At 48.2% G+C, this 27,751-nt stretch overlaps 1 protein-coding gene across 1 annotated transcript; it reads right to left on the bottom strand.

Moving 5' to 3' along the window:
- Window positions 1-250: 250 nt before the first annotated feature.
- On the bottom strand, window positions 251-3,476 carry LOC142777159 (uncharacterized). Its single transcript, XM_075881483.1, has 2 exons — window positions 3,336-3,476; window positions 251-837 (listed from the first exon to the last, which is right to left on the bottom strand). Exons 1-2 carry the CDS (start codon window positions 3,354-3,356, stop codon window positions 460-462), a joined length of 399 nt encoding a protein of 132 aa, XP_075737598.1. The 5' UTR covers window positions 3,357-3,476; the 3' UTR covers window positions 251-459.
- Between the last annotated feature and the right edge of the window lie 24,275 nt (window positions 3,477-27,751).

Below are 27,751 nucleotides of genomic sequence, written 5' to 3'. Positions count from 1 at the left end.
CATCCGGTGCACAGCCTCCCCCAACGAAATGCTCATTCTGCGTTGCCTCAGCAACAGAGGCAACGCTTGATCACTTATTGGGAACCTGCCCTGGCCTTTACCAGGCTCGAACTGGCCACCTACGCGGGCTTCACCACCACCCCGGCCGACCACCTGACTTGACGAGCTGGACGCATGGTCCACTGCATCAACCACTCCTGGCCTTTATAGAGGAAAAAGAACTTTTTTTCTTTTTATTTAACTGATGTCGTGGGCCATACTGGCGCCAAAAAAAAACTTGCAGCTGTTCACCCGAGAGTTGAAATAAGATTTAACGTATTCCTTCCACATCACACGCGCCTTGGCCGGCATGCCTTGTGCTCCGAGTAGATGTCGACAACTTCCGCTTTGCCCGATGGCCACCTGCACACTCGAAAGCTTGGCAGCTAACTCGGCAAAAACGGGAGCGTAATACTCCGGTCACCGGTTTAGGTACCTCCAGGCCATGTCGAACAGACGCTCAAGTGAAGGATCCTGGAATAACTCTCTGCACATGGTGGAAACCTCGCGGAACGTATCCTTCATGAAGTCGGCGAGGGTGCGCAAGAGTGTCTTGCCGCCCACCACCAAGGCCACGATCAGAACGGCTCCCAACACGAACAGCGTGATGTAAGAAACCGCAATCAGCAGGCACACTATCAGGAACAAACAGAAGAGTGCGAAGACCCACAGCAGGTTGAGCATCACGCGTTCGCACATCGGACTCGCCATGTGGAGCCACCAGAACCATTCTCGCTGGGGAACCTTGTGGCTGGCACGAACGGCGCGTCTGCGTGCCTCCGCTCGGCGACGGCGCGCCTGCGCATCATGTAACGTAATTGGCTGTTTTTAGGTACCTAACATCTGCATAAAGGAAGAGCCAACGACAAATTACAGAGGGTGAAACACGGAAGTTAATTGTGAAGAGTCACGGCTGCTGAAATAAGGTTGAAGAAACACGCAAAAAGAAGTGCGGGTGGCTACCTCACCTTCAAGTTCCCGTTCCAATCACCGTGAGGTTGTATATCTATGGCTGCCCTTAGGTTGTACGTAATTTCTAATTGCTAAAATTTAAGCAAACTGTCCTCTGAAAGGGCGAGAATCTTAACGTCCCAAATCTCACAAAAATTCATTCAACCATAGCCACCAGCATACGAGAAGTGCATTTAAACCCCATGACGTCACGCATGGAGATATCATCATGAAACTTAAAAGGAACTTTGAGCTTCATTTTCATCTTTGCAACTGTACATATGATGGTGAAATAACGACATGAGATCATTTAAAGTACTGTTTACTAATCTAAACCAATTTATATATTAGCTAATTAGTGTCCATCAATGCTATCTCCTGAACGTGAAAGATTTAAGCATACGGAGTTTCTTATACGAAGTGGATAAGCCATCAGCTAGACTACAGTCGCTGTGAAGTAAACTTAAAAATTAAAAAAAGAAAGAAAGAAAAGAGAAGCTGTTGAGCACGTGTACACAAGGCCGATACAAAGCGTGAGCTAAATGGTTTAGTATGACATTTCATTCAATTCGGTCGAGCGAACGCGATACTGTTAATATCATTCATTATATATCCACACTTGCAAAAAATAATCACAGTTCGCTCCATTGAAGTACAATACGAGAAGCTGATACGACAGACACACCAGGAGAAATGATTGCTATTGCCCAACAGGAACACTGTGTCGTAAAAGAGGTTCTGCACAACGCTCGCGTCTTACGGGACGTCATTTACGACTTCCCGCCACGATAACGCACTAGATGAGACTGACAAAAAGCAAGAAGAACTGTCAGTGTTTGCGAGTTCTATAAATCGTTCGGCGTTTAATGTCTCCCCTCTCATCTGACATAGACTCCACAATGTGGTAGGCGCTGAGCTGTTAAGAAGAAATATGATGTTCGCGAACGCAGTCCTCATCAGGCAGTGCGTGGTCCAACCGCATGCAGTGAACCAGCTCTGCACCGCCCTGGCTGTGCAGAGGAGACTCGACTGAGCGTGGAATATAGAAGAGGTCGTACAGCACAACATAACACCTAGAACGACAGCGGCCAGTCCAGTTTCATTGTACCTCAAATGAAGATGCCATGGTGTCACCTGCCTTTGTCTGATAAGTCGCTAAACACGTGCACTACACAAACCTCTGCGTCGTATGCCCCAGCTAACGTGGGCCAAAATATTCTTCAAGTTATCATACCAGATACGAAGGGGGACCAACTAGGTTTCGCTAGCAGGAGACCTGTGCTAACTTTCCATTGACTATTCGGAGTGAGCTAACCAAATAGTTATATACTTGTACGATTTCCGACTCTCGTCTTGAATATCTTTTTCGCATTGCAAAGGTAAAACAACGCTGCCCAAGCCCTGTCCTGAAACAACGTGGTACATCTACAACAGTGCCGCAGCTGCTACACTGTCACTTTGTTTGCAGTGTAACTAAGCTCAGGCATGTTACTTTGCGCTCACTATCAATAACCACAGCCCACATGACTTCCGTAAGCGCTCGAAAGAGTAAGATAGCTTCACTGGCAATTTTATCATTACCACAATGCTATCTATGCATTTCTTCATTTCTACGTAGTGAAACGTGATATCGGAACAAAAAATTGAAATACAATACACTTTTACTCCGTATGGAAGACTTCGTAAATGTGACACCATGTCCTGGCGCATCGAGCAAAAGTCACCTCATCAGTTTTCCGACAAGCTCTAAAGCGGGTGATATACCAATAAGCCGATGGGAAGAGTGACCATTTCTCAAACTCATATGTTTGAAGAATCCTTCATCCCGACACTTATCAGGTATCTAAGAGGCTCTCGAATCGGTGTTTAAAGCTGACCCCCATATTCAAAACGTCACTTCACTCAGTGCTTCACCTTCACATGAAAAAGCCCATCTGAGCGCCGTCTCAAGGCAGGACAAGCCACTGCGTAATTGCGATAATCTGCTACTAGTCTCAAGTAAGGCAGCGTCACTTTCAACCGAGCAGCGGCACAGTGCTCAACTCTGTCAAGTGAAGGGTGAAAGTCGAGTCGAGGAGCGTTTGTGAAGGCGGGGTCAACAGCAAACATAGTCTGCTCTTAATCGAACGTCTCTAATGTAAGCACAAGAAAACGCATATAAACAGAGCGCGTATACTAATATGAACCGAGTGTGCAATGAGAAACACTGCCAGAAAACGCAGCCTTGTTACCACACTATGCTGGCAGCCGCAGTGACCACGGCATCAGAAGTGATCGGAGCGTGGGCTGAGACTACGGACAAGGTTCGAGGCTGCTCTGAAAACATGTTCAACAAAATGCCTCACGTTGTGCCTTGGACGAGCCATCCTGATGTAGTTGCAGCCGGTGGGCGATCGCTGAGTTAGCTCAGGTAGGGTCCAAGGAACGCACTGGTCAGGTGGAACGACCAAGAGCTGTGGTCGGCGTCGTCAGCGTTGGACACGTCGTTTCACGAGACAATGGCGCGTGCACTGGACACTCGTCTTCTTCGTTATTGCCTGCAGCTTCCAACGTGTGCGCACGCGGTTTTTTTCCTTTTTTTGGCAAATGTGGTACAAGCACACATTTAGCGTGAAAGACGAGGATGATGAAGATGATGATCCTCGATACTCTGGCGCACACCCACAAAGGGGGATCGGCCACGAACCGGGCGGCAGGATCTTAACTAAAAGGCTTATGGTTTTTCAAACACAACGTAATTTTGGGCTGAAAAAAAATATATAGAAAGAAAAGCCGAAAATTGAAAAAAGAGTATATCTGAGCAGGGAGCGATGCAGGCTATCAGATGCGATTTGAGACAGGGGTAATGGTGGGTCTAAAGTTATATATATATATATATATATATATAGATAGATATATGAGATCTAACAGACAGTAATGCCAAGGAATGTACAGAAGTTATTAGAACCAATGGAATGTAAATAAGAAGAAAGGACAGTGGATGAAAAAATAACCAGCCGTGAACAGGAATCGAACCTACGACCTTCGAATAACGCGCTCGATGCTCTAACCACTGAGCTACCACAGCGGTCTTCCCTCCATCCACTTTTTTGGATTTATATGTGAATTTAGAAGTAGGAGTGACAGTCAGCGCTTTCTATAAGCCAAACAACGAGTGTGAAAACACTCTTATGCGCATGTTCGGCGTCACGTAGCACGTGAACTATTTATGAGCGGGCGGCTGAATAATTGTCCCTCTTATACAACCAAAACACACCAAGTCTGCCATTACGAGACCCTCGTTCAATTAAATAAGGGAAAGAAGTGAGTGACAGTCAGCGCTTTCTATAAGCCAAACAACGAGTGTGAAAACACTCTTATGCGCATGTTCGGCGTCACGTAGCACGTGAACTATTTATGAGCGGGCGGCTGAATAATTGTCCCTCTTATACAACCAAAACACACCAAGTCTGCCATTACGAGACCCTCGTTCAATTAAATAAGGGAAAGAAGTGCATACCTAAGGGCTCGTGTTTCCGTGGTGTTTCCGTGTTTTAACACAATATCAATGAGATCTAACAGACAGTAATGTCAAGGAATGTACAGCGGAAGTTATTAGAACCAATGGAATGAAAATAAGAAGAATGAAAAGTGGATGAAAAAATAACCAGCCGTGAGCAGGAATCGAACTTGCGACCTTCGAATAAGGCGTTCGATGCTCTAACCACTGAACTACCACAGCGGCCTTCCCTCCATCCACTTTTTTGGGTTTATATGTGAATTTAAAAGTAGAAGTGACAGTCAGCGCCATCTATAAGCCAAACGACGAGTGTGAAAACACTCTTATGCGCATGTTTGGCGTCACGTAGCACATGAACCTATTATGAGTGGGCAGCTGATTAATTCTTCCTCTTATATAACCTAAACACACCAAGTCTGCCATTACGAGACCCTCGTTCAATGAAATAGGGGAAAGAAGTGTAAACCTAAGGGCTCGTTTTTCCGTGTTTTAACACAATATTAATGAGGTGTAACAGACAGTAATTCCAAGGAATGTACAGGGGAAGTTATTAGAACCAATGGAATGTAAATAGGAAGAAAGAAAATCGGATGAAAAAATAAACAACCGTGAGCAGAAATCGAACCTACGACCTTCGAATAACGCGTTGAATGCTCTAACCACTGAGCTACCACAACGGCCTTCCCTCCATCCACTTTTTTGGGAGTGGCGTCCAGCACCAAACTTCTTTTGCAATTGTGTGATAGCTCAATCATTGCATAAACCATCTGTTGTTTACCATGGACATTCATATAGGAGATATTTAGATGCTACTAATTCAGTAAAGATCAACCTGATGCTTGCGTAGACTTCCGTGCTGCCAAGAGTCTCCCTTTGTTTTCACTATGAACCAATTTAAGATGAAACTTAAGCTATAAATCCTTCATCAAAACTGAAAACTCACTGTCAACGTCAAGGCGAATATGGCGTCACCACAAACTCGTGTCCTGGTGTACTGTCGGCATTCGCGTTAGAGACGAGACGTCATTTTCATTGCCAGGAAGTCTCCGCTGCTGTGCCGCATTATCAACCAACACCCCCAAAAGCAAAGAGACTTAGTGGAACGACGCCGACACATTGCGAACTTCCAATAAATTATTTCTTTTGTTAGTATATAGTAATTTGTGTCCATAAGTTCCTATATTATCATAAAGAATGCCCTATAATTTAAGGCTGGCGCAAAGGTCCACCATCCGTTGTTCAATAACATGCAGCGACATCACGCAGTACAAGGGCCTCTGGGATTTCGCCTTCGCTACACCACAGCACATTTGTTCTTGATTGCCCGTAGCCACCAGCACCACGTTGCAACAAAATTTATTTTACAGAGTTGTTGACGTAAATGAATGAACCGGCCAAAAACAGCGCATGCGCACATGTAGACAAGAAAAATTTTAAGTGAAAGCGGTACACGTGAAAGCTGAGCGAAGAATGCGAAGATAATGTAAAATACCGCGAAGTAAATATATCCAAAATATTGTTTTACGATTTCAAGGCATAATAAAATACCATCTCTGTCAAACTACCCTTACTGCATATTCAAACGATCAATCTTTTTTCGAGTTGCTCAATCGAAGGTGAGCTAACGCGTGGGTCTGCCTAGTTAACACTGTTCGCCGCTTCAAAAATTTGACGTGCTGTCTTTTTTGGGCTTTGTTCTGTCAAACTGCATAAAGTATATTCGTGGATGCCCACCCAAAGTTCCTCCTGCGAAAATGCTTTCGCTCTACTTCATGTTAACTACATACGGCTTCATATCTTCAATACTGCTATTGACACCACTCGGAAGAAGACTCAAGAGAATACTGCTCTACACTCACCGGATTTATTGCGTCATTCTACTCTTTACAGCAACCAGCTAGCGGTGGTCAGGCATGTGTGGTATATACCAAGTGCTCAAGCACCACATCTTGGTCACCAGAACGCACTCATCATCGCAAATCCGAAAAAAATGCAGTGGTAAACATTGTTGCGGAAGGCGCTCTAATTAATCCACTGCGAACCCAAACACTGTATGTAAGATGGATCTGAATAGTAGCTAACGAAGTAGATAGTTTACATTGTAACCTCTGTTCACGTTGTGCTTACATGACGCTTGCATGAGGTATTTTTACAAAGCAGTTAGAAGCACTTGCATGGCTCCAAGTGCAATATATGACTGCTATTCAGATCGATTGGGTTCACCTTTTGCACGCACAGTCATTTTCATTCTTTACATGCATCTGGTTACCTGGCCGACTGATAACCCCACCGACACATTTTCTTCGACCTGAAATCATTTACACTGGTGGATTCACATTTACAAAGGCTGGGCGGATATAAACCAGGGGAGCCAATCTCGCACCAGTGACAGATACGCATTCACAAAATTTGGTACCGCATAGGGCTAAGACCGTGAGGAAGTTGCACGAGGGGGAGGAAAGGGGTTCAACAAAATGTCAGCTATCATCGCCACACGACAAGGTTTTAGGCATATCATATATACGGGCTGAAGAATGATTTTCATCTCAATTTGAGAAACATATATATCCATGCCGATCTCCACAATAGGCCCAATCTGGATGTCAATTCTGGTAATCAGGTTTCTGTTCTGCGGTTAGGTTTGAACACAAGGTGAAGTTTTCATGAGGTGCATCGCGAAAAAAATATGCTTAAGGCCGGTAAAATCTGTGTATCTTACCAGAACAAAACATTATAACGATGGGCAAGTAAATATTGCGAGCCGTGTGTAGAAATCTCTCAAATAGCCGCAGTCGTAAAAAAGGGTAAATGACAAAGACTGTCATGGGCGAGCTATGAACGGAAAGATCGGTGGTCTGCATGTTCTCGTGTTGCAAACTATTCTGTGGACTGTGGATCACCTGTTTCTCGTACGTATAACAAATGCCAAGGTATGTGGGTTCGGGCCCCAGTGAGTGGTGGAAAGGATATCATTAAGATTATACTCTTCATGAAACGGGGAACGCTCGCGTACTCCTGTGCCACTTTTGGTCTATATCAAGTTGACAAAACTATACCGAAAATGCCAAGACGTAGTCGGCAAGAAAGATTGAGACAACCGGTTGGCTCTCCGCTCGCTAAGAAATATTTGTCATTTACTAACACCTATAGCAGACGCTTTTGGTTGCGCTCCACACTCAGTTCTAAACGAAATACCTCACCTCTTATTCTTCCAGGGAGCCGAGGCGAAATCCGGCATGCACGATGGGAGCGCATGTGCAGAACACCGCATGCTGACGGCAAGTAGTGCAGCATCGCTCTGAGGCTGACCTCTGTACCACCGAAGGTACTGCGGCTTCAGAGCCACGAACCTCTGGATGGCGATATGTGAATGCTGCTTTCTCGTCTATTGTCGTAGCGGTTGCCATGTGCTTGAACACCATCGGCTGCGCGGTCACTTCGCCAACTGAGGGCAAGAAGGTTTTGTGCCTTTATTTGTCAAAGGGCGCCTCACCAAGACCTAGATTAGTTTAAGACGTACTTGGAGTGCGCTCCGAGATCGAATTTATGCTACAAACCACGGGAAGATCATGCCCACTAACAGCAACTTCGCACGGAGTGAGCTGTAGCGATGTTCTTTGGTGGATTTATGTATTAGGTCAAATGATTTGTGTCAATATAAAATTTGTGTGATTGAAGTAAAGCTTTTTAGAGTTGAAATTTGTTGGCTCAATTGCATTTTCACTGTTAGCGTGTGATGGTAAAGCTCTAACTGAAGCCACCGCTTTGGTTTTAGTGGGCTTGAAACTCGGCTGGTTGGTGCAGTTTCATTCTCTAATACACACTAATGGATAAGATATTTTTTGCAAATTAGTAAACAGTCACGTAAACTGCTGAGTCCTACATTTTTTGCTAACTGATAAAAATGCATTGCATTGCCATCTGTGGGTGCCTAAAGCCAGCATACGAAGTTTCTGAAATTTTTATTGAGCGAACGCTTCGAAAACACGAAAAAAGTCCTATTTAAAATTTCTGACCTTACACTCGATGATTTCGGTGTGAAAATAGGGTTAGCCAAAATGTTTCATGCAATTCTCATTACTGTTATTTTTTTAAGTTTACTGAACCGCATGACATGTGCATACGTGCACACTATATGCTTAGTTTCGTTTGAATGAAAGAAATCACAACGTATCCGCGGAATGAATGAGGATTAGTGGTTCGAAGCGGCCATCAGCCTCTCCATCCGTTCGTTCTTGCTTCCTTGCGTCCGTACGCCTGTGCGTGCGTCTGCCCATCCTTGCGCCCATGCGTACGTCCACCTGTCTGTTCGTCCGTTCATGCGTCCGTCTGCTTGTCTGTGCATCTGTCCGTGCATCCGTCCGTGCGTCCATCTAGTGAACACTCCAAGTACCGCCATCTCGCAGCGCGTATGTGCCAAGCGTGTCACGCTGACGGACAGAAGACATTGCTCGACCCTGAGGAGCTTCGCCCCTAAAATGCGGCCTTTCACAGCTTATCTGGAACCTTGATTTAGGAAATTGTGAAATTACAAAGTTCTGGTGGCAGTGAAATGTGACAGATTAAAAAGAAAATAAAAACAAGAACACAGATGTCTTAACGTGTCTACAGCATCAGTATATTCGCGTAAAAACCAAAGTATTGCTGTAATTGAAGAAAAATTCCTTTCTTTAAAAAAATAATTGCATTAGATCAAGCAGCACGATTTCCGAAGTCATCGGAAATGTTTCTATTGTCACGAGGTTGTGATACACGCAGCACTTGAGAGGAAGCACGCAAGAGTCAAGGCGGTGTCAGGCGAACTGTTTATTGGGCGAACTTGTGCCCAGCAAAACAGGGCCAAACACAACTCACAGCAACAGCGGCGTGAACAGTCGTCGGCCGACGGAAAAAAAAAAGACCCCCAGTGGCGCACTGCGCCGGCTTTTTATACACGCGTCGTAACGCGTTCCAAAGTGGCATACAAGATAAACGCGGCCTGCGTTGCGCTTAAGGGGAGATGCGGGTCGAAAAACGAGAATTTTCTAGAAAATTATCAATTTTTTTGTTTTCACCTGTTTTGTTAAGATTAGAACCTCTACTATTCTGAAAAAAAAATCTATGTCAAGAATCAACTGGAAATGCTTTAAAATTGCGTCTGAAGAGCACAAGGTGGCTGTCAAAAGGCCGAAAGTGTGTCATCTTCGAGCACCTTGCCGCTGATAATGCGCCGCTGCTCGCCATTGTCGACCGCATGAGGCGAAGAACCGAGCCTCACTCTTCAAATAGCGACGGTTTCCCGCACTGCTGCAACGCAAGAAATAATAAAGAGAAGCGCGCTTTTGCCGCCTTTTTCGAGCACCGCGACTGGCTTTTAAATCACGTGGTACGGTTCGGGAGCCGCCATTGGCCGCTGCGCGCCTGTGTGTGCTGTGAAGCCTACTTGCAGGATCCGTGTCTCGTCGAGCAGCACACAACGCTTTTCTCGAGTGCTTATTCGTTATGGATGAAGAAAGCCGTAGGAAGCGCAGTCACCGGCCTGTGAAGTTTCACGCGGCGCACAAATTTCGAGGACGCCGGCGCAAATCAAAGCCGAACACTCAAACCACGAAAAGATCGTTTGCTGCCGCAAAACGTAGTGGCAATGACGTCGATGCGCCCGACGAGTTTGCCGCGGCATTCGAATATGTGAGTGCCTCCCAGAAAAAGATCGGACTCTTCGAAGACGAAGAAAAATCACAGGACGACGAGTCTTCGTTTATTGCTGATGTGACAGCACTGAACATGCTTGTGCGCGGTGCAATGTGTCCGACGTGTCGCCATTTGGGATTACGTGTCCGGGAACCGGCCGACAAGCGGAAAGGACTTGCGTCGTTCGTCGAACTCCACTGCCCAAACAGTGAGTGCCCCGAGACTATTCTTTCGGCGACATATACTTCGCGGCGAGTAGCTTCAGGCGGGGAGGCCAGCGTGAGCGTGGCGGGTGACGGACTGACCGCGAGAAGAACATACGACAGCGGGAGCTCGCGCGATAGCTACGCTGTCAACGTGAAAGCTGTTGTGGCGGCGCGCTCTGTAGGCATGGGCTACGAGCAGCTAGTCCGATTTGCGGCAATTCTTGGCTTGCCAAAGCCAATGCACCATAAATCGTTTACTGCAATCAGCCGGAAAGTCCATGATGCGGCAATGGATGCCATCGGCGCCAATCTTGCGAGGTCGAGAGAGCTGACAGTAAAGGAAGTTGGCGGGGACGACATTGCCGTTATGTACGACGGTACATGGCACAAACGTGGCCACAAGAGTCACAATGGCATCGGTGCTGTTGTGTCACTCGACACTGGACTTTGTTTGGATTTAAAGTCCTGTCAAACTTCTGCCTAGCTTGCAGTAGGCACAAGACTCTGCCAGATGAAGAGGAAGAAGTTTGGCAAGCATTTCATAGCCCTGTCTGCGAGCGCAATGTTGAATGTTCAGCCTACGCGATGGAAGCAGAAGCTGCAGTGCGCATTTGGCAAAGGAGCCAAACGTATGACACACCATTGCGATTCAGTAAATTCCTCAGCGACGGCGACTCAAAAGCGTACACGGCAGTTGTTGAAGCGAAGGTATATGGTGATGCTGCGATCATTGAAAAAGAGGACTGCACAAATCACGTAGCCAAGCGCCTCGGCACCGCTCTTCGCAAACTCAAGGAGCCACTGCCAAGAGGACAGAAGCTGAAAGATACTGTGATACAGAAGCTGCAAACCTACTATCAAGTGGCCATCACAAGCAGTAGGGGCAGCCTTAAAGCCATGCACCAGGCGATTTGGGCCTCATATTTTCATTGTCGCTCAACAGATGATGCGAACGCCCACGAATTGTGCCCAGATGGACCAGAATCCTGGTGCAAACACAAGCGTGCTAAAGCCTTGGGCGAACCTGCACCGGCTCACACACCCCTGCTCACCAAGGCCCAGGGAAAGGCAATTTTCCCTATTTACAAGAGGCTAACCAACGAGAAGCTACTGACCCGCTGTATTCAGGCCAAAACTAAAAATGCTGCGGAGTCACTAAACAGTAAAATTTGGCTCCTCTGTCCAAAGACACGATTTGCCTCTAGACATGTTGTGGAGATGGCCACTGCTATGGCTGTTCTCTGGTTTAATAGAGGGCACTCCAGCTTTGAACTTGTTCTGGAAGAGCTTGGCGTGCTCCCGCCTCATGATCTGGTTGCTCTTGGCACATCACGGGACAGCACACGCCAGAAAAAAATGTCTCAAAAACTAACAGGAGAGGCAAAGGCTCGTCGAAGTGCGCTGAAGAAAAAATCTCTTGTCGAGGAGTCAGCTCGAAAGAGCCGTGAGGGCCAAACCTATGGTGCTGGCGCATTCTAATGGCAGTGGCCACTACAAGGAGGATTTTTCTTTCTTGTGTACAAATTTCGTCGCATTCAATGACATCTTTGATAAATAAACATGCAATTTTGACTTTAAAACTTCTTTTTTTCAAAACACAAATTTTGCCATTTTTGTCAATGTGCCCCTCCTTTTTCGGGTACTTCTGGTGCTCAGATCTGCATGAAATTTTTCCCAAATTTTTTCCAAAGTACGAGAAATGCAATTATTTTGTTTAAGTTTCAATATTCTTTTTATATAATAAAAAAAAGTTATGTAAACTTTTACTAGGGTAGGAGAAATATGAACTTCCCACGTTAAAATTTTTCACGTCTAGTACATATTTTGTATGGACTTCCAAATTAGTTGTTTGCATTCCACACTTCAATTGAAACATTATGAACTATCAATTGTAAAAAATTAATGAAGTTTAGGTATGAAAAGAGGGGGGGCAAAGGGCTTAAGTTTTTCTCTTTGTCATGTTGCAAAACTAAAAGTATGCAACTTGCAAGACAACTCATTATATATTCAAAATCAGCATAAAAAGTTCTATAAGCACCTCAAGTTTCATTGCTCTCGAATGAATATTAAAAAAAAGTGTCTTCGACCCGCATCTCCCCTTAACAGAAAGTGATAGCGTCTTCCTTCGCAAACGAAAAGAACCGCACGTGTCAGTTTTTTATACACGCGTCGTAACGCGTTCCAGAGTGGCATACAAAATAAACGCGGCCTGCGTTGCGCTTAACAGAAAGTGATAGCGTCTTCCTTCGTAAACCAAAAGAACCGCACGTGTCACTACCCCCCTCTGAAAAAGCATCGTCCCGATGCTAAAGACAGAACATAAGAGAGAGTACATGCAATAAATTACATTAACAATGCGTCACAGCTAATCAGCGCGCGTAATAATGTTTAAGTCGCACCACGGTACGACTTCGGGTCGTGCACGGCGTCGTTGGGATGACGTTAAGCCATCGGGCACGACCTCATAGTCCAGTTCACCACGACGTCGGACTACCTTGTAGGGTCCAAAGTAGCGTCGCAGGAGCTTCTCAGACAATCCCCGTCGTCGTATCGGCGTCCAGACCCAGACAAGGTCACCTGGTTGGTATTCGGTGTGGTGTCGTCGAAGGTTGTAGTGGCGCCTGTCGACCGTCTGTTGGCTCTTGATACGCAGGCGGGCTAGCTGTCGAGCTTCTTCAGCGCGATCCAGGTAGCTGGCGACGTCGAGGTCTTCTTCGTCGGTGCCGACCGGTAGCATGGCGTCAAGCGTCGTTGTTGGGCTCCGTCCGTAGACGAGCTTGTATGGAGCAAACTGCATCGTTTCCTGCACAGCCGTGTTGTACGCGAAGGTTACATACGGGAGTATGGCGTCCCACGTCTTGTGCTCGGCGTCCACGTACATGGCCAGCATGTCGGCGATGGTCTTATTTAGACGCTCGGTGAGGCCGTTCGTCTGTGGGTGGTACGCGGTGGTTCGGCGGTGGCTTTTCTGACTGTACCTCAAGATCGCTTGCGTTAGGTCAGCCGTAAAGGCCGTACCTCTGTCGGTGATGAGGACCTCGGGGGCTCCGTGGCGGACGACGATGTTCTCAATGAAGAACATGGCGACCTCGGCGGCAGTGCCCTTGGGCAAGGCCCTTGTTTCGGCATAGCGGGTGAGGTAGTCAGTCGCTACGACAATCCATTTGTTGCCAGAAGTTGACGTCGGGAACGGCCCCAGTAAGTCCATGCCGATTTGTTGGAATGGCCGTTGAGGTGGTTCTACGGGTTGCAGAAGTCCGGCTGGCCTAGTTGTCGGCGTCTTGCGTTGCTGACAGTCTCTGCATGTTTTTACGTAGTGGGCGACGTCGGCAGCGAGGCGAGGCCAATAGTACTTCTCTTGTATTCGTGACAGTGTGCGGGAAACACCAAGATGTCCGGCTGTCGGGTCGTCGTGTAATGCTTCCAGAACCTCTGGACGTAACGCTGAAGGTACCACGAGGAGGTGGTCGGCGCGGAGCGGCGAGAAGTTTTTCTTCAGGAGGACGTTGTTTCGCAGGAAAAACGAAGCCAGTCCTCGGCGGAATACTTTCGGCACGTCGGCGGTCTTGTCTTGCAGGTAGTCCATGAGGATCTTGAGCTCCGGGTCAGCTCGTTGGCGTTCCTCGTAGTCGTCGGTACTTATGGGTCCCAGGAAAGAGTCGTCGTCCTGGTCATCCTGGGGCGGCGGATCGACAGGGGCGCGAGACAAGCAGTCGGCGTCGGAGTGCTTTCGTCCGCTCTTGTAGACGACGGTGATGTCAAATTCTTGTAGTCTGAGACTCCACCGTGCGAGGCGCCCTGATGGATCCTTCAAGTTAGCTAGCCAACACAAGGCGTGGTGGTCACTCACGACTTTGAAAGGCCTGCCGTACAGGTAGGGGCGGAACTTTGATGTAGCCCAGATGATGGCAAGGCATTCCTTTTCTGTCGTGGAATAATTGGCTTCTGCCTTCGAAAGTGACCGGCTAGCGTAACTGATGACCCTTTCAAGTCCGTCGGTCCTCTGCACGATCACGGCGCCGAGCCCTGTGCTGGTTGCGTCCGTGTAGATTTCGGTGTCAGCTTCTTCGTCGAAGTGCGCCAGTATTGGCGGCGTTTGCAGGCGTCGCTTTAGTTCTTGAAATGCCTCGACTTGCGGCGTTTCCCATTTGAAGTCGACGTCGGCTTTCGTGAGGTACGTCAGTGGCTCGGCGATCCGCGAAAAGTTCTTCACGAAGCGCCTGTAATAAGCGCAGAGGCCAAGAAATCGGCGTACTGCTTTCTTGTCGGTGGGTGCAGGAAAGTCGGTGATCGCAGCTGTTTTCTGTGGATCAGGGAGCACTCCCGACTTGCTGATAACGTGGCCAAGGAACAATAGTTCCTCGTAGGCGAAGCGGCACTTTTCTGGCTTCAGGGTAAGTCCCGAGGCTTTGATTACCCGAAGAACAGCTTCAAGGCACCGGAGGTGCTCGTCGAAGTTGGAAGAAAATACGACTACGTCGTCCAAGTAGACGAGGCAAGTCTGCCACTTCAAGCCTGCGAGTACTGTGTCCATAACCCGTTGGAACGTCGCAGGCGCCGAGCAAAGACCAAAGGGCATGACCTTAAACTCGAATAGGCTGTCTGGTGTTATGAAGGCAGTCTTCTCTCGGTCTCTCTCGTCTACTTCGATTTGCCAGTAGCCGGTTTTGAGATCCATCGACGAAAAATACTTGGCGTTGTAGAGTCTGTCCAGAGCATCGTCTATCCGTGGGAGGGGATACACGTCTTTCTTCGTGATGTTGTTCAGGCGACGATAATCGACGCAAAAACGTAGGGTTCCGTCCTTCTTCTTCACCAACACCACGGGTGATGCCCACGGACTCGTAGACGGCTGAATGATGTCGTCACGCAGCATTTCGTCGACTTGTTGCTTGATGGCCTCGCGTTCCCGTGCAGAAACTCGGTAGGGGCTCTGACGGAGCGGACGGGCATATTCGTCGGTTATGACGCGATGTTTCGCGAGAGGGGTCTGACGAAGCCTCGACGACGACGAGAAGCAGTCCTTGTATTGGTGGAGTAAGGCTTTGAGCTCCTTTTGTTGCTGCCTGGAAAGGCTTTCATTGACGTCGAAGGCGGGCGCGGACACTGCTGTCGACGTTGCGGCTCCCTGAGAATCGGTGAGGGCGAAGGCATTGCTCGCTTCCACAAATTCGCTTAGATGTGCTACCGTCGTGCCCCTATTCAAGTGCCTATATTCGTTGCTGAAGTTCGTCACCATTACCTTGGCTTTGCCGTTATGAAGCTTGGCTATGCCTCTTGCGACGCACATCTGACGGTTTAGCAGCAGGTGCTGGTCGCCTTCGATGACACCTTGTAAGTTGGCAGACGCTTTGGTGCCGACGGAAATGATGACGCTCGACAGTGGCGGGATGGTTACCTGCTCTTCTGTCACATTCAAGGCATTGTGAGAGACGTTTCAGTCTGACGCCGTGGCATTATCCGTGGACAGCGTGATTGACCTGGATCTTAGGTCGATTACTGCGCCTTGCTGGTCCAGGAAATCCATGCCTAAAATGACGTCTCGCGAGCATTGCTGCAGGACCACAAAATTCACAGAATACGTCTGGCTGTGAATCGTGACTCTTGCCGTGCAGGTTCCAGTCGGTGTTATAAGGTGGCCCCCTGCTGTTCGGATATCCGGTCCTTCCCATGCAGTCTTTACCTTCTTGAGCTTAGCGGCGAAGAGACCACTGATGATAGAGTAGTCGGCGCCGGTATCGACTAGGGCGGTGACGCTGTGGCCGTCGATGATCACGTCGAGGTCGGTGGTTCGTCGTCTGGCGTTCCGGTTAGGTCGGGGCGTCGGATCACGGCTGCGTCGGCTTGGTCCGGTGCTGCTATGTCGCGTCGGCGGCGAGGCTTTGTCGTAAAGACTCTGCTCAGGCGGCGTACTGCGACTACGTCGGGAAAGTTCGTGCGTCGTGGTCGTCGTCATCGGCAGCGGCGGCGGCGGCGGAGGAGGATCTTCGGTATTGCGTCGTGCAGCAACCGCACCTCCATCGGTTGCTGCCTTTAGTTTCCCGGGTAGGGGCTTGGGGATCGGCCCCGGTTAGGGCCGGTGTACTGGCGGCGATCCGGGGAGACGTAGCGGCCAGGCGAAGGTGAACGGGATGGTCGTCGTTGTTGCCACTGCATTCCGGCGATGTAGTCGGCGATGTCGCGAGGTCGCTCACCTGGGCGCGGACGCGGCGCGTTCACGTCGAAGCCACGCAGTCCCATCTCACGGTACTGGCAGTAGCGGTAGGTGTGCCCGGCTTCGCCGCAGTGGTAGCATAGTGGGCGGTGGTTCGGGGTGCGCCAAACGTCAGTTTTCCTCGGCGAGCGCTGGATTACTGGCGAGCGGGAAGGCGTCGGGGGTGGCGGCGGTGGCTGGCGACGAAACTGCGGAGACGTTGGGTCCTGGTGTTGGCGAGGAGCGGCGACAGGTCGTCGTGCAGTAGCGGCGTAGGTCATCGCCTCCGGTTGGGGCTGTGGCCGTTCAGGAACGCTCAGTGAGCGCTGTAGTTCCTCGCGGACTACGTCTTCGAGAGAGGCGACTTGGGGCTGAGATGATGGCAACATGCGGCGCAGTTCTTCACGAACAATAGCGCGTATGGTCTCGCGCAGGTCATCGGGGCAGAGTCCTCGGACTTCTGCGACGTCTGGCGACATGCGCCGATCGTATTGGCTGGTCCGCATTTCAAGAGTCTTCTCGATGGTGGTAGCCTCGGAGAGGAACTCTTGTACCGTCTTTGGCGGGTTTCTGATCAGTCCGGCGAAGAGCTCCTGCTTCACTCCTCGCATAAGCAGGCGAACCTTCTTGTCCTCAGACATGTCGGCGTCGGCGTGGCGGAAAAGTCGCGTCATCTCCTCCGTGAACATCGTTACGTTTTCGTTGGGGAGCTGCACCCGAGTTTCAAGCAGTGATGCGGCTTCCTTCGTAAACCAAAAGAACCGCACGTGTTCTTTTCCTTCCGCACGACGCTTGCAAAGGTGCGCAGGAAAGCAACGCGGAAGTCGTCCCAGGTTCGAAGCGTTGACTCGCGGTTCTCGAACCAAGTCCTTGCGGCGTCTTCCAGGTAAAAATACACATGACGCAGCTTGTCGCCCGGGTCCCACTTATTGAGGGCTGCGACGCGGTCGTAAATGTCAAGCCAGCTTTCCGGGTCTTCGTAGGTCGATCCGCGGAAGGTAGGCGGCTCTTTGGGCTGGTTGACGACCACGGTTGCCGAAGACCTTGCTTCCGTCATCGTGGATGCCGGCTTCGTAGCAGCCTTTGTTTTCTTGTCCTTGTCGGGGAGCGGCAGGTATTCGGGCGGTAGTCCTTGTTGTCTTCGGCTCACTCGAACGACCGGGTCGGCGTCGTCCTCTTGGCGGCTTGGGCTTGGCTCACGGCTGGACGGGGGCGTACGGTACATGGACAGAGAAGCACCTCCACCAGATGTCACGAGGTTGTGATACACGCAGCACTTGAGAGGAAGCACGCAGGAGTCAGGGCGGTGTCAGGCGAACTGTTTATTGGGCGAACTTGTGCCCAGCAAAACAGGGCCAAACACAACTCACAGCAACAGCGGCGTGAACAGTCGTCGGCCGACGGAAAAAAAAAGACCCCCAGTGGCGCACTGCGCCGGCTTTTTATACACGCGTCGTAACGCGTTCCAAAGTGGCATACAAGATAAACGCGGCCTGCGTTGCGCTTAACAGAAAGTGATAGCGTCTTCCTTCGCAAACGAAAAGAACCGCACGTGTCAGTTTTTTATACACGCGTCGTAACGCGTTCCAGAGTCGCATACAAGATAAACGCGGCCTGCGTTGCGCTTAACAGAAAGTGATAGCGTCTTCCTTCGTAAACCAAAAGAACCGCACGTGTCACTATTATACCATCTTCATTATTCTAAAACTGGATACTATTTTATAAAGCCACTCAATTCTTGGCCAACCTTCCACAGTGCGTATGCGCCACGGACAATAGTTGCACAAGGAGAAGCACAAGGTGTGGCTCGTGTAAGAAGAAAAAGGTTAAGACTGCGAACAACAAAGGAATGCTCACAATAAAGCAAAGAACAAATAAATCACACTACCTAACCAACACAAAATAACACAACTTTCACAAACAACACACAATTTGGAAACGTAAGTGGCCACACTAAAACACGCTTCCCTCGTTGGTAACGGCAAAAAGTTAGAAGCTGTACTAGCTGCTGACTAGCAAAGGTATGCCGCGAAAGTTGTATAATGTTTGAACTGGTATAGCACATTACGGTAAAAGAGTATTCGCCGAGCAATACGACAAAATATGTTTTGATCTTTCCCTTTGGTAATTCGACACACAGGACGTGAATTCTTAGTATAAAAAAGTCTGCACGCAGTTTTGAAAAAAATATTTTATTCGCGACATCTAAGAAGAGGTCCGTGCACACCGATGAGGAAAACAACAGCATTTAAGTGTTTGAATTGGTTGATTTATTGATTGATTGATTGATTTACGTTTTTAACTTGACGCTTTCGCCTCGGTGGATCGGTCATGAAACGAGTGGTGCCTAGCTAATAAAACAACTTGTTCATAATGTCCAAATATTTAGCAGTAGATAGTTCTAAAATAACTTGTTGGATGATTCAAGAGAGAAAAAACTACAGTTTTATTACCACTCGCAAAACGTGTTTTTCCTGTTTATGTTTCTTAATTTTCTTTACATCACATGTGCATAATTGTGGCTTTGTCTTTTATGCTTCGTGACCGCAAGCACGTTGGAAAATGAAAGCGACGACAACAAAAACGGGAGCTATAAAGTGCAGGTCATTTTTTATTATTTTGTGTGCAATTGTTTTCTTCAATACCAACCTTTGTTAGACGTTCTACAATCTAATATATTTGTTTATTAAAAACTATTTTAAGCTTCCTCTTCCCCTTTTTTTTCTAAGTCACACTGCCACTGGATTCATGGCCGATCCCTGGTGGTGGGTTGAGCCCACTTGGGTCCAACGAACAAACAAACCAACCAATCCCCAAGAGTGGGTATGTGCCTTATTCTGTAAGGCTCAAATGAACAAACAAGTAGAACCCCGCCATCACGAGCTTGTGCGAGCGGCTCGTGCGGCTGTTGCTTTGGAACGCGTTTCCTGTCTTCGTGGAAGCAAACAGCGTTGGTCTATTACCAGAAATGGGCCTCAGTCCACCAAGCGACAGCGCAACTCGCTACCTCTTCGGCGGCAGCGGTTGCGCTTGCTTGACACAGTCGCCAACTTACAAGAATCCTCTCCCGATGTCGTTGGACGTACAATCAGCGTTCACCGAAGATGAAACGTGTTGTGTGTCCGGGGACTCTGCCTTTCAGGACGACCACCACAGCAGCCGGGTCCATGTGGCGAAATGCTGCAACAGCTCCGGTGCACCTTGTTGTCACCGCTGGGACGAACCCTGGACTAGGGTGTTCCCGAGAGCCGAGTCCGACCGGCACCTCGAGACTAGCGTCATGCAAGCAGCACTGACCGTCAAGAACACCCAACACAAGGCAGCCTTCGTGTCAAGTTACAGCGGATGGCTGCACATAAGCAGGTGCATGTCATCTTGCTATACTCCATGATATAACGCAGCAGCAACCAGTTAAGGAACTGAGTGAATTACTTTATTTGCGATTGAAATATATTCTACCCTTTCTATCTCCGGATAGAATCATATTTACCTGTAAATATTTAACGAACCTCTACGAAGCAGAAAGCTAATCACTAAACGTGTATCGCAAGCCTAAAAGTTAGCATAAAAAGCAACGTTTGGTGCTTGTATGTTTCATTTGTGCTAAGAATGCTGTACAAGGTAACGCAGAAATTTTAGGCGATCATTTGTTCCATCTTAGCTGTAGCTATAACTGTGTACCGCACTAAGTGAAAATCAAAGTTTAGGGCTCTGCAGTTTCAAAAACTAATTTATACAGTAATGATGGATGACTGCTTCAAAGTTATGTTGTAGTATGCTCGCCATTTGGTATCTTCGAAAAAAACACCAGTTCTCCGAAATCGATAGAGAAACGTAGCAGTGTGTCTATTCTTCAAACCATTTCTTTTAAATCAGTGTTTCTTTATCCGATAATTTACTTAAACCATAACTACACCTATGAACCGATAAACCGCTGGTTTTTCTTCCTCAATAACTGAAATCATTACTGAAAGGGTCCATATTTTGAATGTGTGACCAAATATTTCAAAATAAAGGCCGTAAAATTTGCCTGTATATACCTGGCGTAAATAATAACTGTATTGAATAATGTCACGTAGGCCATCTTTGCATTATTTGCTTGCGTATTTGGTCAAGAGGCACTCCGCAATATGTAGGATGCTTTAAAATTTAATATCACGTTTTACACACACACACACACACACACACACACACACACACACACACACACACACACGCGCGCGCGCGTGCGCGCGCGCGCACACACACGCACACGCACACACAAACACAAACACACAAACACACATCTTTCTGTGTATCCATCGATTATCGTGTGCGCGTTTTTGTTTGTTTGTACATATGTGTGTGTTTGTGCGTCAAAACGGATTTGACTACTCTAGAAAAGATCATTTTTGGCAAAGTGCGTAAAATATTTTTCGTAGTAGTTTAAAGATATCTTACTTTTGCGTAGCTACAGTTCTACACATTAAATTACTGTTTTTCCCGCACTATCGAGTGGTCGCACATATGCAAGCCAAATGACACTAAAATAAAATTCATCGTATTATTTATTATAATTATGATCATGCAAATACTTACAAATATAAGACAGTCTGTCAAAAAAAATAAATAGGAAATTTCAATTTGAAGTTTATGTCAACTGGCGTTTTCCCCGACGCGGCAAGAAACAGTATGAAATAAAGACTGTTTCGTTAATTGTTCATCGCGCTAACTGGTGTTATGCTTTGTCGACGCAGTGTGATGCAGCCAAAAACGCGCGGAGTGCATACTGTTGAGAGAACTATTTCCAAGGTCTGCGAGTGTGGCGCATTGGACTCCGCCGCGTACAGCTTCGGTGTCTTGACCTGGGAGACTACCATCCACCTACGAGACGCACTGCCGTGTGTGTTCGCCAATGCAGAGAGCATCAACAACCCGGAGGACATGGCCCATCCCAGTTGTGCTGTTTTGATGCACTACGAGGTACATTTACCTACATTTTACTCTAATACCACCTCAGACGACTAGCGGCTCGATATACCACTTAATTTTGTATTGTCGCGGGCGAAAAAAAGAGGAGAATGTACGGTGTGCAGAAATTTGTTAAAACTGACGAGATGGCATGAACCGTGTATCAACAAATACCCGTTTTTCCTTGCGCAGAAGTATTGTTAAGCCTTCCTCAATTTCAATAGCAAATCTTGAGGTTGGTTGAATGTTTTAAGCTGCGTATATAATACCACATACTCCTGGAGTTTTTGGTTTTTTTTTCACAGCAAAACCTCCTGAAGCAGAAATATTGCCTCGCCTAGAAGGAGTAGCTGGTCATTTTAAGCAGTGTCAGACGACGCTTTAAAATGAACGAATTTCGAACGAGAAACCAAATATGTAATATTTTTGCTCTAATATTGTCTGGTGCTTCTGGGCTACTGATGGTGTGCTCATGGTGCAACATGTGGTGATAGTGTATAATATTTGATAGGGTTTTACGCATTGAAGCCAAGATATGATTATGGGAGATGCCGTCGTTGTGGGCTCCGACAATTTCGACCATTCATTGCTCTTTATTGTGCACCAAAATTCAAGTACACGGGCCACTAGCGTTTCGCTTTCATCAAAATGCGGCCATGGTGTCTGCGACTTCATTCCGCCACAATAGGGCCAGTGGTCGATCAACATAAAAGTTGTTAACCACTGCGGGTAACGATGCACTTTTGTGAATTCACGGGATTTTGAAGATACAGTTGTAATCACAGAGAAGAAGGTTAATGAGTTCATCGTAAAAAAGGCCTGAGTAAACGAGAGAAGTAACCCAACTGGACAGAGCACTGGCTAACAACACGAGTGTTTGTTTTGTGTGAAGAAATATATACGCCTTGGACAGGGAAAAATAAAGCAGCTGAAGGAAATGGAGGCACTGCACCGGCGTCTCAACCAGTAGATGCAAAGTTGTTTCATGGGGATAATCTTTTGTTGAATACTATGATGGATGGTGCGCTTACACATAGTGGCTAAATGGATTGAATTTCTAATGCTTCATGAATCTTCCGGGTGCGGAAATGACAATTTCTACGTAACATGGTCGTGTGTTTAAACCTCGGAGTGATTCGCGCTCGTCACAGTAGATTACATCCAGTTTGGTCTTTGCGAGTGTTCTTGTGCTCTTCGAGCCGGTCATTCACGCAGCGACCCGTTTGACCAACGTAGAGGCCACGGCAAGACGTCGGTATTTCATGAATGGCTACAGTCTTGCACGCGATAACCTTCGTAGCGTGTTGCTTCTTGCAAATGCAAGCAGGGGCGTTCTTTTTTTTTTGCACAGTGACCCGCAGTTTGATTGCCGCCGAGAACACCAACCTTGCGCTAGCACGAGCTCCTATATACCTTCTTGATTTTTTGTGAGACATCGTAAAGATAGGAATGACTGCCACTTTTGGCCTGTCATCTGTAGTACGATGTTTGTTTTTTTTTGTTTTTACGGTGCTCCTTTGAAAAAAAAGCCCATGAAAACTGTAGGGCTGTTTGAAAGTTGTATGATCATGCATTTAAGTGACCATAAAGCTTCAAGAGAGGTGCGCCTATGTGCTCACAAAAGCAACCTAAATCGTGCAGTGATTTTACTTAGAAAACGCTGTTGAGGCTCATTGACTTCCGTGAGGCCGTTTGTTCGAGGATGGTAAGTGGTGGTCAGTGCGTGTTGCGTGGAACCAGAACGCAGGATGTTCGCAATGACTTGGGATATAAATGTACGGCCATGGTCTGAGAGGAGTTATCTCAGAGCATAGTGAACAACATATAACGTCCCGTAACCAGAAGTCAGCGACGTTGGTTGCACGGCTTGTCGGTAGAAATCGCGCAATGGAGCGCGTAGCGTAATCCGTAATCACGGCTTTCCACCAGGTCCCCCCCCCCCAATCTTGATGTGAGAAAAAAACCAAGCAGGTCTAATCCAACACGGTAAAACGGTTCCGCGGGTATGTTGATTGGTTGAAGATGACCAGCGGGTAGCAGCGATGGTGGTTTATGACGTTGGGATAACTCACATGTGACAACGCGTCGGCGTACCGAGTGAGCAAGGCCTGGCCAGAAGAAACGGCGCCAACCGCTCTCGTACGTGCTAGGTGTGCAGCTGTGGGAGCGTCGTGAAGTTCGGTGAGGACACAGCGCCGCAAGTGCTTGTACAACAATTTGAAGGTCAGCCTCGTCAGATCGGAAATTGCGGCGGTATTGTACCCCCTTTTGAGGGACAACGTGGCGGTCGAAAACGTCATTTGGCGAAGGTTCCGCACGGCTGATGTTGTCAAACAGCAGTGTATCCCATTTCTGTCCTTCCCCAATGGTGAGGAAGTAGGACACTGACAAGATGGGAGTGCTCCGTGGGCACGTTGGTGTCCTCAGGAGCGTCGACAGTGTACCGGGAGAGGCAATCGGCGTCATGGTGCAAGCGGCCAGGTTTGTAGACCACCGAATGGGGAAAGCTCTTGCAGGTGCAAAGTCCAGCAACCAAGGCGCCCTGATGGATCTTTCAGAGTTCAGCCAGCAGAGCGCGTGGTGGTCGGTAACTACCGACCACCGCGCACTCAAGCCACATGGGGTCCGTTGAAGAAGAAATGGACGTAAGCACAAGGGCCAAGCTAAATCAGACATAGGCTATATTAACATGCAGTTTGGCAGAAATAGGTTAAAGTGGGAAGAAATAGAAGAGCAGTAAGGCAAGAAAAGTTTATGCATAAGCGTATCAGTCGGAGGGGCAACAGAGGCTCGAGACCCCCCCCCCCCTCCTCTTTTGACAGTAGTCATTGTCAGCTGCAAGCTGGGGAACCCAACAACTAATGCAAAGGTTTTTTTGACCACAGTAATTCCTCAATTATATTGTTACGAGGAAATAAAAATATTACGAGGGAATGTTTAATATAGTAATTTATTTCTAAATGTCTGCTGTGATGATTTACTGGGATGTTCCTTGCGATGCGGACCACCTATGTGACTCTTTCACACCTTGTACTGTAGCATTGCAAAGCGGGCTACAGTAAAAGGTGCGAAAGCGTCTTGTACTTGCTTCGTTATGGATGGGAACATGAAACCGTTTTATGGACCAGCCAGAGCATATGCTGCACCGGGAAAATTATTTTCTTTCATTTAAAATGAAAATCTTCATCGCTGATTCATTAAAGCTGCTATGAGCCCATGATTCTGACAAATCTTTTCGAATGCTTTAGTTCTGCCGTACTAGAAGCGCCACAAAAAGGTTTGCGCTTTAGTCTGTGATAAATCTGATCAGTCTTGCTTATGGTAACTAGGAGTGATGGCAGCAGTTTGCAAAGTAGCCAAGAATAAAACAGCAGACTCAAGACTAGTGAGAAGATAGTTATAGCGCGAGAACAAAACGACGACACAGAGACAAGAGGGAGACGAAGGACACGAGTGTCTCTGTGTCGTCGTTTTGTTCTCGCGCTATAACTATCATCATGCCATACCAACTAGCCCAAGCCGCCACACCAGTGGGAAACTCAACTTCAAAACGTACCCCGCACATAGACCCACCTGACCAAGGAGAAGGTGAAAGACTGTGACCATTTGCACGATGAAGGCCTAATTAGGAGTTGGGCTAGTTAGTTTTCATTAAACTTGAATTTTCTTTTGCAGCTATAAATGCAGCTCTGACTGAAAATAAGCACATACGCGTCGCACTGATTAGTTCTCTTTCAAGGATGGGCTCGCAGCTAAGATGGGCTCACAGAGATGTAGACGCACACACAAAAGTTTTCCCGAGTAACATCGCAGTTGCCACGAAAATGGCTCTTTGCTCCTCCAAAAGACGAAATGTATGCAAAAGGTTACACATGGCACCGCAAGGAGGTACAATTTCTTCCTTGTGAAGTAAATCACCTCTTCTTTGGGGTAACTGCAGGAATTGTCGAGCCATGTGCAAACGACTCATCGGTGCTTACACAAGCCTGTTTTACTTTTGACGGTTCTGTTGCGTGGAGTGGTTTACACACATGCTTACTGAATGGTCGTGCGTTGATTATTTGATATGTGGAATTGAACCTTCCAAAACCTTTATATGATTATGAGAGATCCCTTGAAGGAAGACTCCGGAAATTTCGACCACCTAGGGTTTTTTAACGTGCACTTAACTCTGAGACCAACATGGGCCTACAGCATTACCGCCTTCATCGAAAATACAGCTGTTAGATCTCATATATATATTGCCACGCTGTGTTGGTGGCAGAAGACGAGAGCGAAGAAGTCAATAGCAGCTCTGGCTGAGTAAACAGTCCTCCACTTCGAGTTCCTGCCTATCGTTTCCTCTCGCGACAGACTGGTGGACGTGCTGGGTACTGTACTGCAACGTCTTATGCCTGCTGGTCCTGAATCAGAAGCAACCACCGCCAGTGTACCAGGATCTGCTGATATCTATCGAAGCAGCCGCCGCCTTCAAGGACTACCACCACAGTACGGCCCCTTGGCAAGTTCCGTGAGGACAATGTTTGCCACATCCGCAACCCAAACCGAGCATGACCCACTCGCTAGCGTACCCTGTGTCATCAACACGCCTCGCACACCCAACCCATTCCACGGGGATGCCGGTGAGGATGTCGAAGACTGGCTTGACCATTTCGACCGGGTCGCTGCCATCAACGACTGGGACAATCGCCGTAAGTTGAAGAACGTGTATATCTCCCTCTTAGACGCGGCAAGAGTGTGGTATGAGAACCACGAAACCTCATTCACAAGTTGGCAGGAGTTCCATCGGCAGCTTCGCGAGGCGTTCAGTAACCCCGAACGAAAAGAGAGAGCGGAGCAGGCACTCTCTTCGCGATTTCAAATGCCGAACGAGAGCGTCGCCATGTTTGTCGAAGAAATGTCGCGATTGTTTCGACGGGCTGACCCCCACATGCCAGAAGACAATAAAGTGCGCCTGCTAATGCGAGGCGTAAAGGAGCAACTTTTTGCGGGCCTTGTGCGCAACCCTCCTACGACCGTGTCCGAGTTCATACGTGAGGCCACAATTATGGAGCGCATGCTTCGGCAGCGGGTGTCGCAGTATGAGCGTCAGACGGCCATGTCCGCTGCGTGCTCGCTTATACCAGGAGGTGATAACAGGGAGGTCCTCACAGAACTCGTACGGCAAGTTGTACGAGAAGAACTTCGGAAATTTTATGCAGCGTCCCCTCCCAGTAGCGCTGCTCTTACGGACGTCGTTCGGAACGAAATCAGGCAGTTCGTTCACTCTGCATCACCATCGCAAGTCGAACCTCCCACGCTTTCCTACGCGGATGCCCTACGCGTCTCTACGCCACCGACGGCACATTTTGTTCATGCATCTACCGGGACCCCCCGACGCTTTCAAAGTCCAGCCCGTCGCCTGCCTTCTCAGACCGATTTTCGTCCTGGCCCGCGGAAGTCCACCGTCTGGCGTGCACCCGACAATCGTCCTTTGTGCTACCATTGTGGCGAAGTTGGACACATGTACCACGACTGTTACTACCGTCGAATAGGCCTACGCGGATTCCACCCAGATGCTCGTTGTCCACGCTATGGTGAGCGCCCACAGGAAATTGCGGATTACTTGGAGGGTAGTCATCACGCCCCTGTCCCGCCGCGACGACAGTCACGGTCACCATCACCCCGTCCGTCCACATCAATGCACCGCGCCCGACCCGCCTTTGGGTCCCCTGGTGTCAGTGGCGCAAGCCCACGCCGGGGAAACTGAAAACGGCGACCTCCGGAGGTGAGGCCGCTGTCACGCGAACCGACAAATACCCTCCGCCGCTGCCTTACGACGTGCCGTTAAAGCCTGTTTGTGAAACCGCCAACAGAACGTCCGCTGCCATTACTGTTTCCGTCGACTGTTATCCGGTGACTGCGCTTGTCGACACGGGAGCTGATTACTCGGTGATGAGTGCTTCATTGGCCACCCGTCTACACAAGGTGCTGACAACGTGGGACGGCCCTCAACTAATCACCGCTGGAGGACACCTCGTATCCCCAATAGGAAGGTGCACCGCCAGGCTTGAGATTTGTGCGTCGGCTTTTGTAGCATCATTCCTTGTACTTCCCAATTGTTCTCGGCTGGTCATTTTGGGCATGGATTTTCTGCAAGAGTATGGAGCGATAATTAATCTGCGTGATTTGTTCGTCAGTTTTGTTAACTGTGTTTCTCCAGATTCCGACATCGAGAACGAACATCGTGGCGTGGCCTTACGC

Source organism: Rhipicephalus microplus, chromosome X (assembly GCF_043290135.1).
Source record: "Rhipicephalus microplus isolate Deutch F79 chromosome X, USDA_Rmic, whole genome shotgun sequence".
Classification (NCBI taxonomy): Eukaryota; Metazoa; Arthropoda; class Arachnida; order Ixodida; family Ixodidae; genus Rhipicephalus; species Rhipicephalus microplus.
Note: the sequence above shows the minus strand (reverse complement) of the source record. Positions and strands in the feature narration are given on the sequence as shown.

Bases quoted from the DNA above. Each gene is read 5' to 3' on its own strand.
- LOC142777159 (XM_075881483.1), bottom strand. From the start codon at position 3,356: ATGGCTCGTCCAAGGCACAAC. The intron at 838-3,335 runs GTGAGGCATTTT...CATGATGCGCAG, and splicing joins TGGCTCGTCCAAGGCACAAC to GCGCGCCGTCGCCGAGCGGA.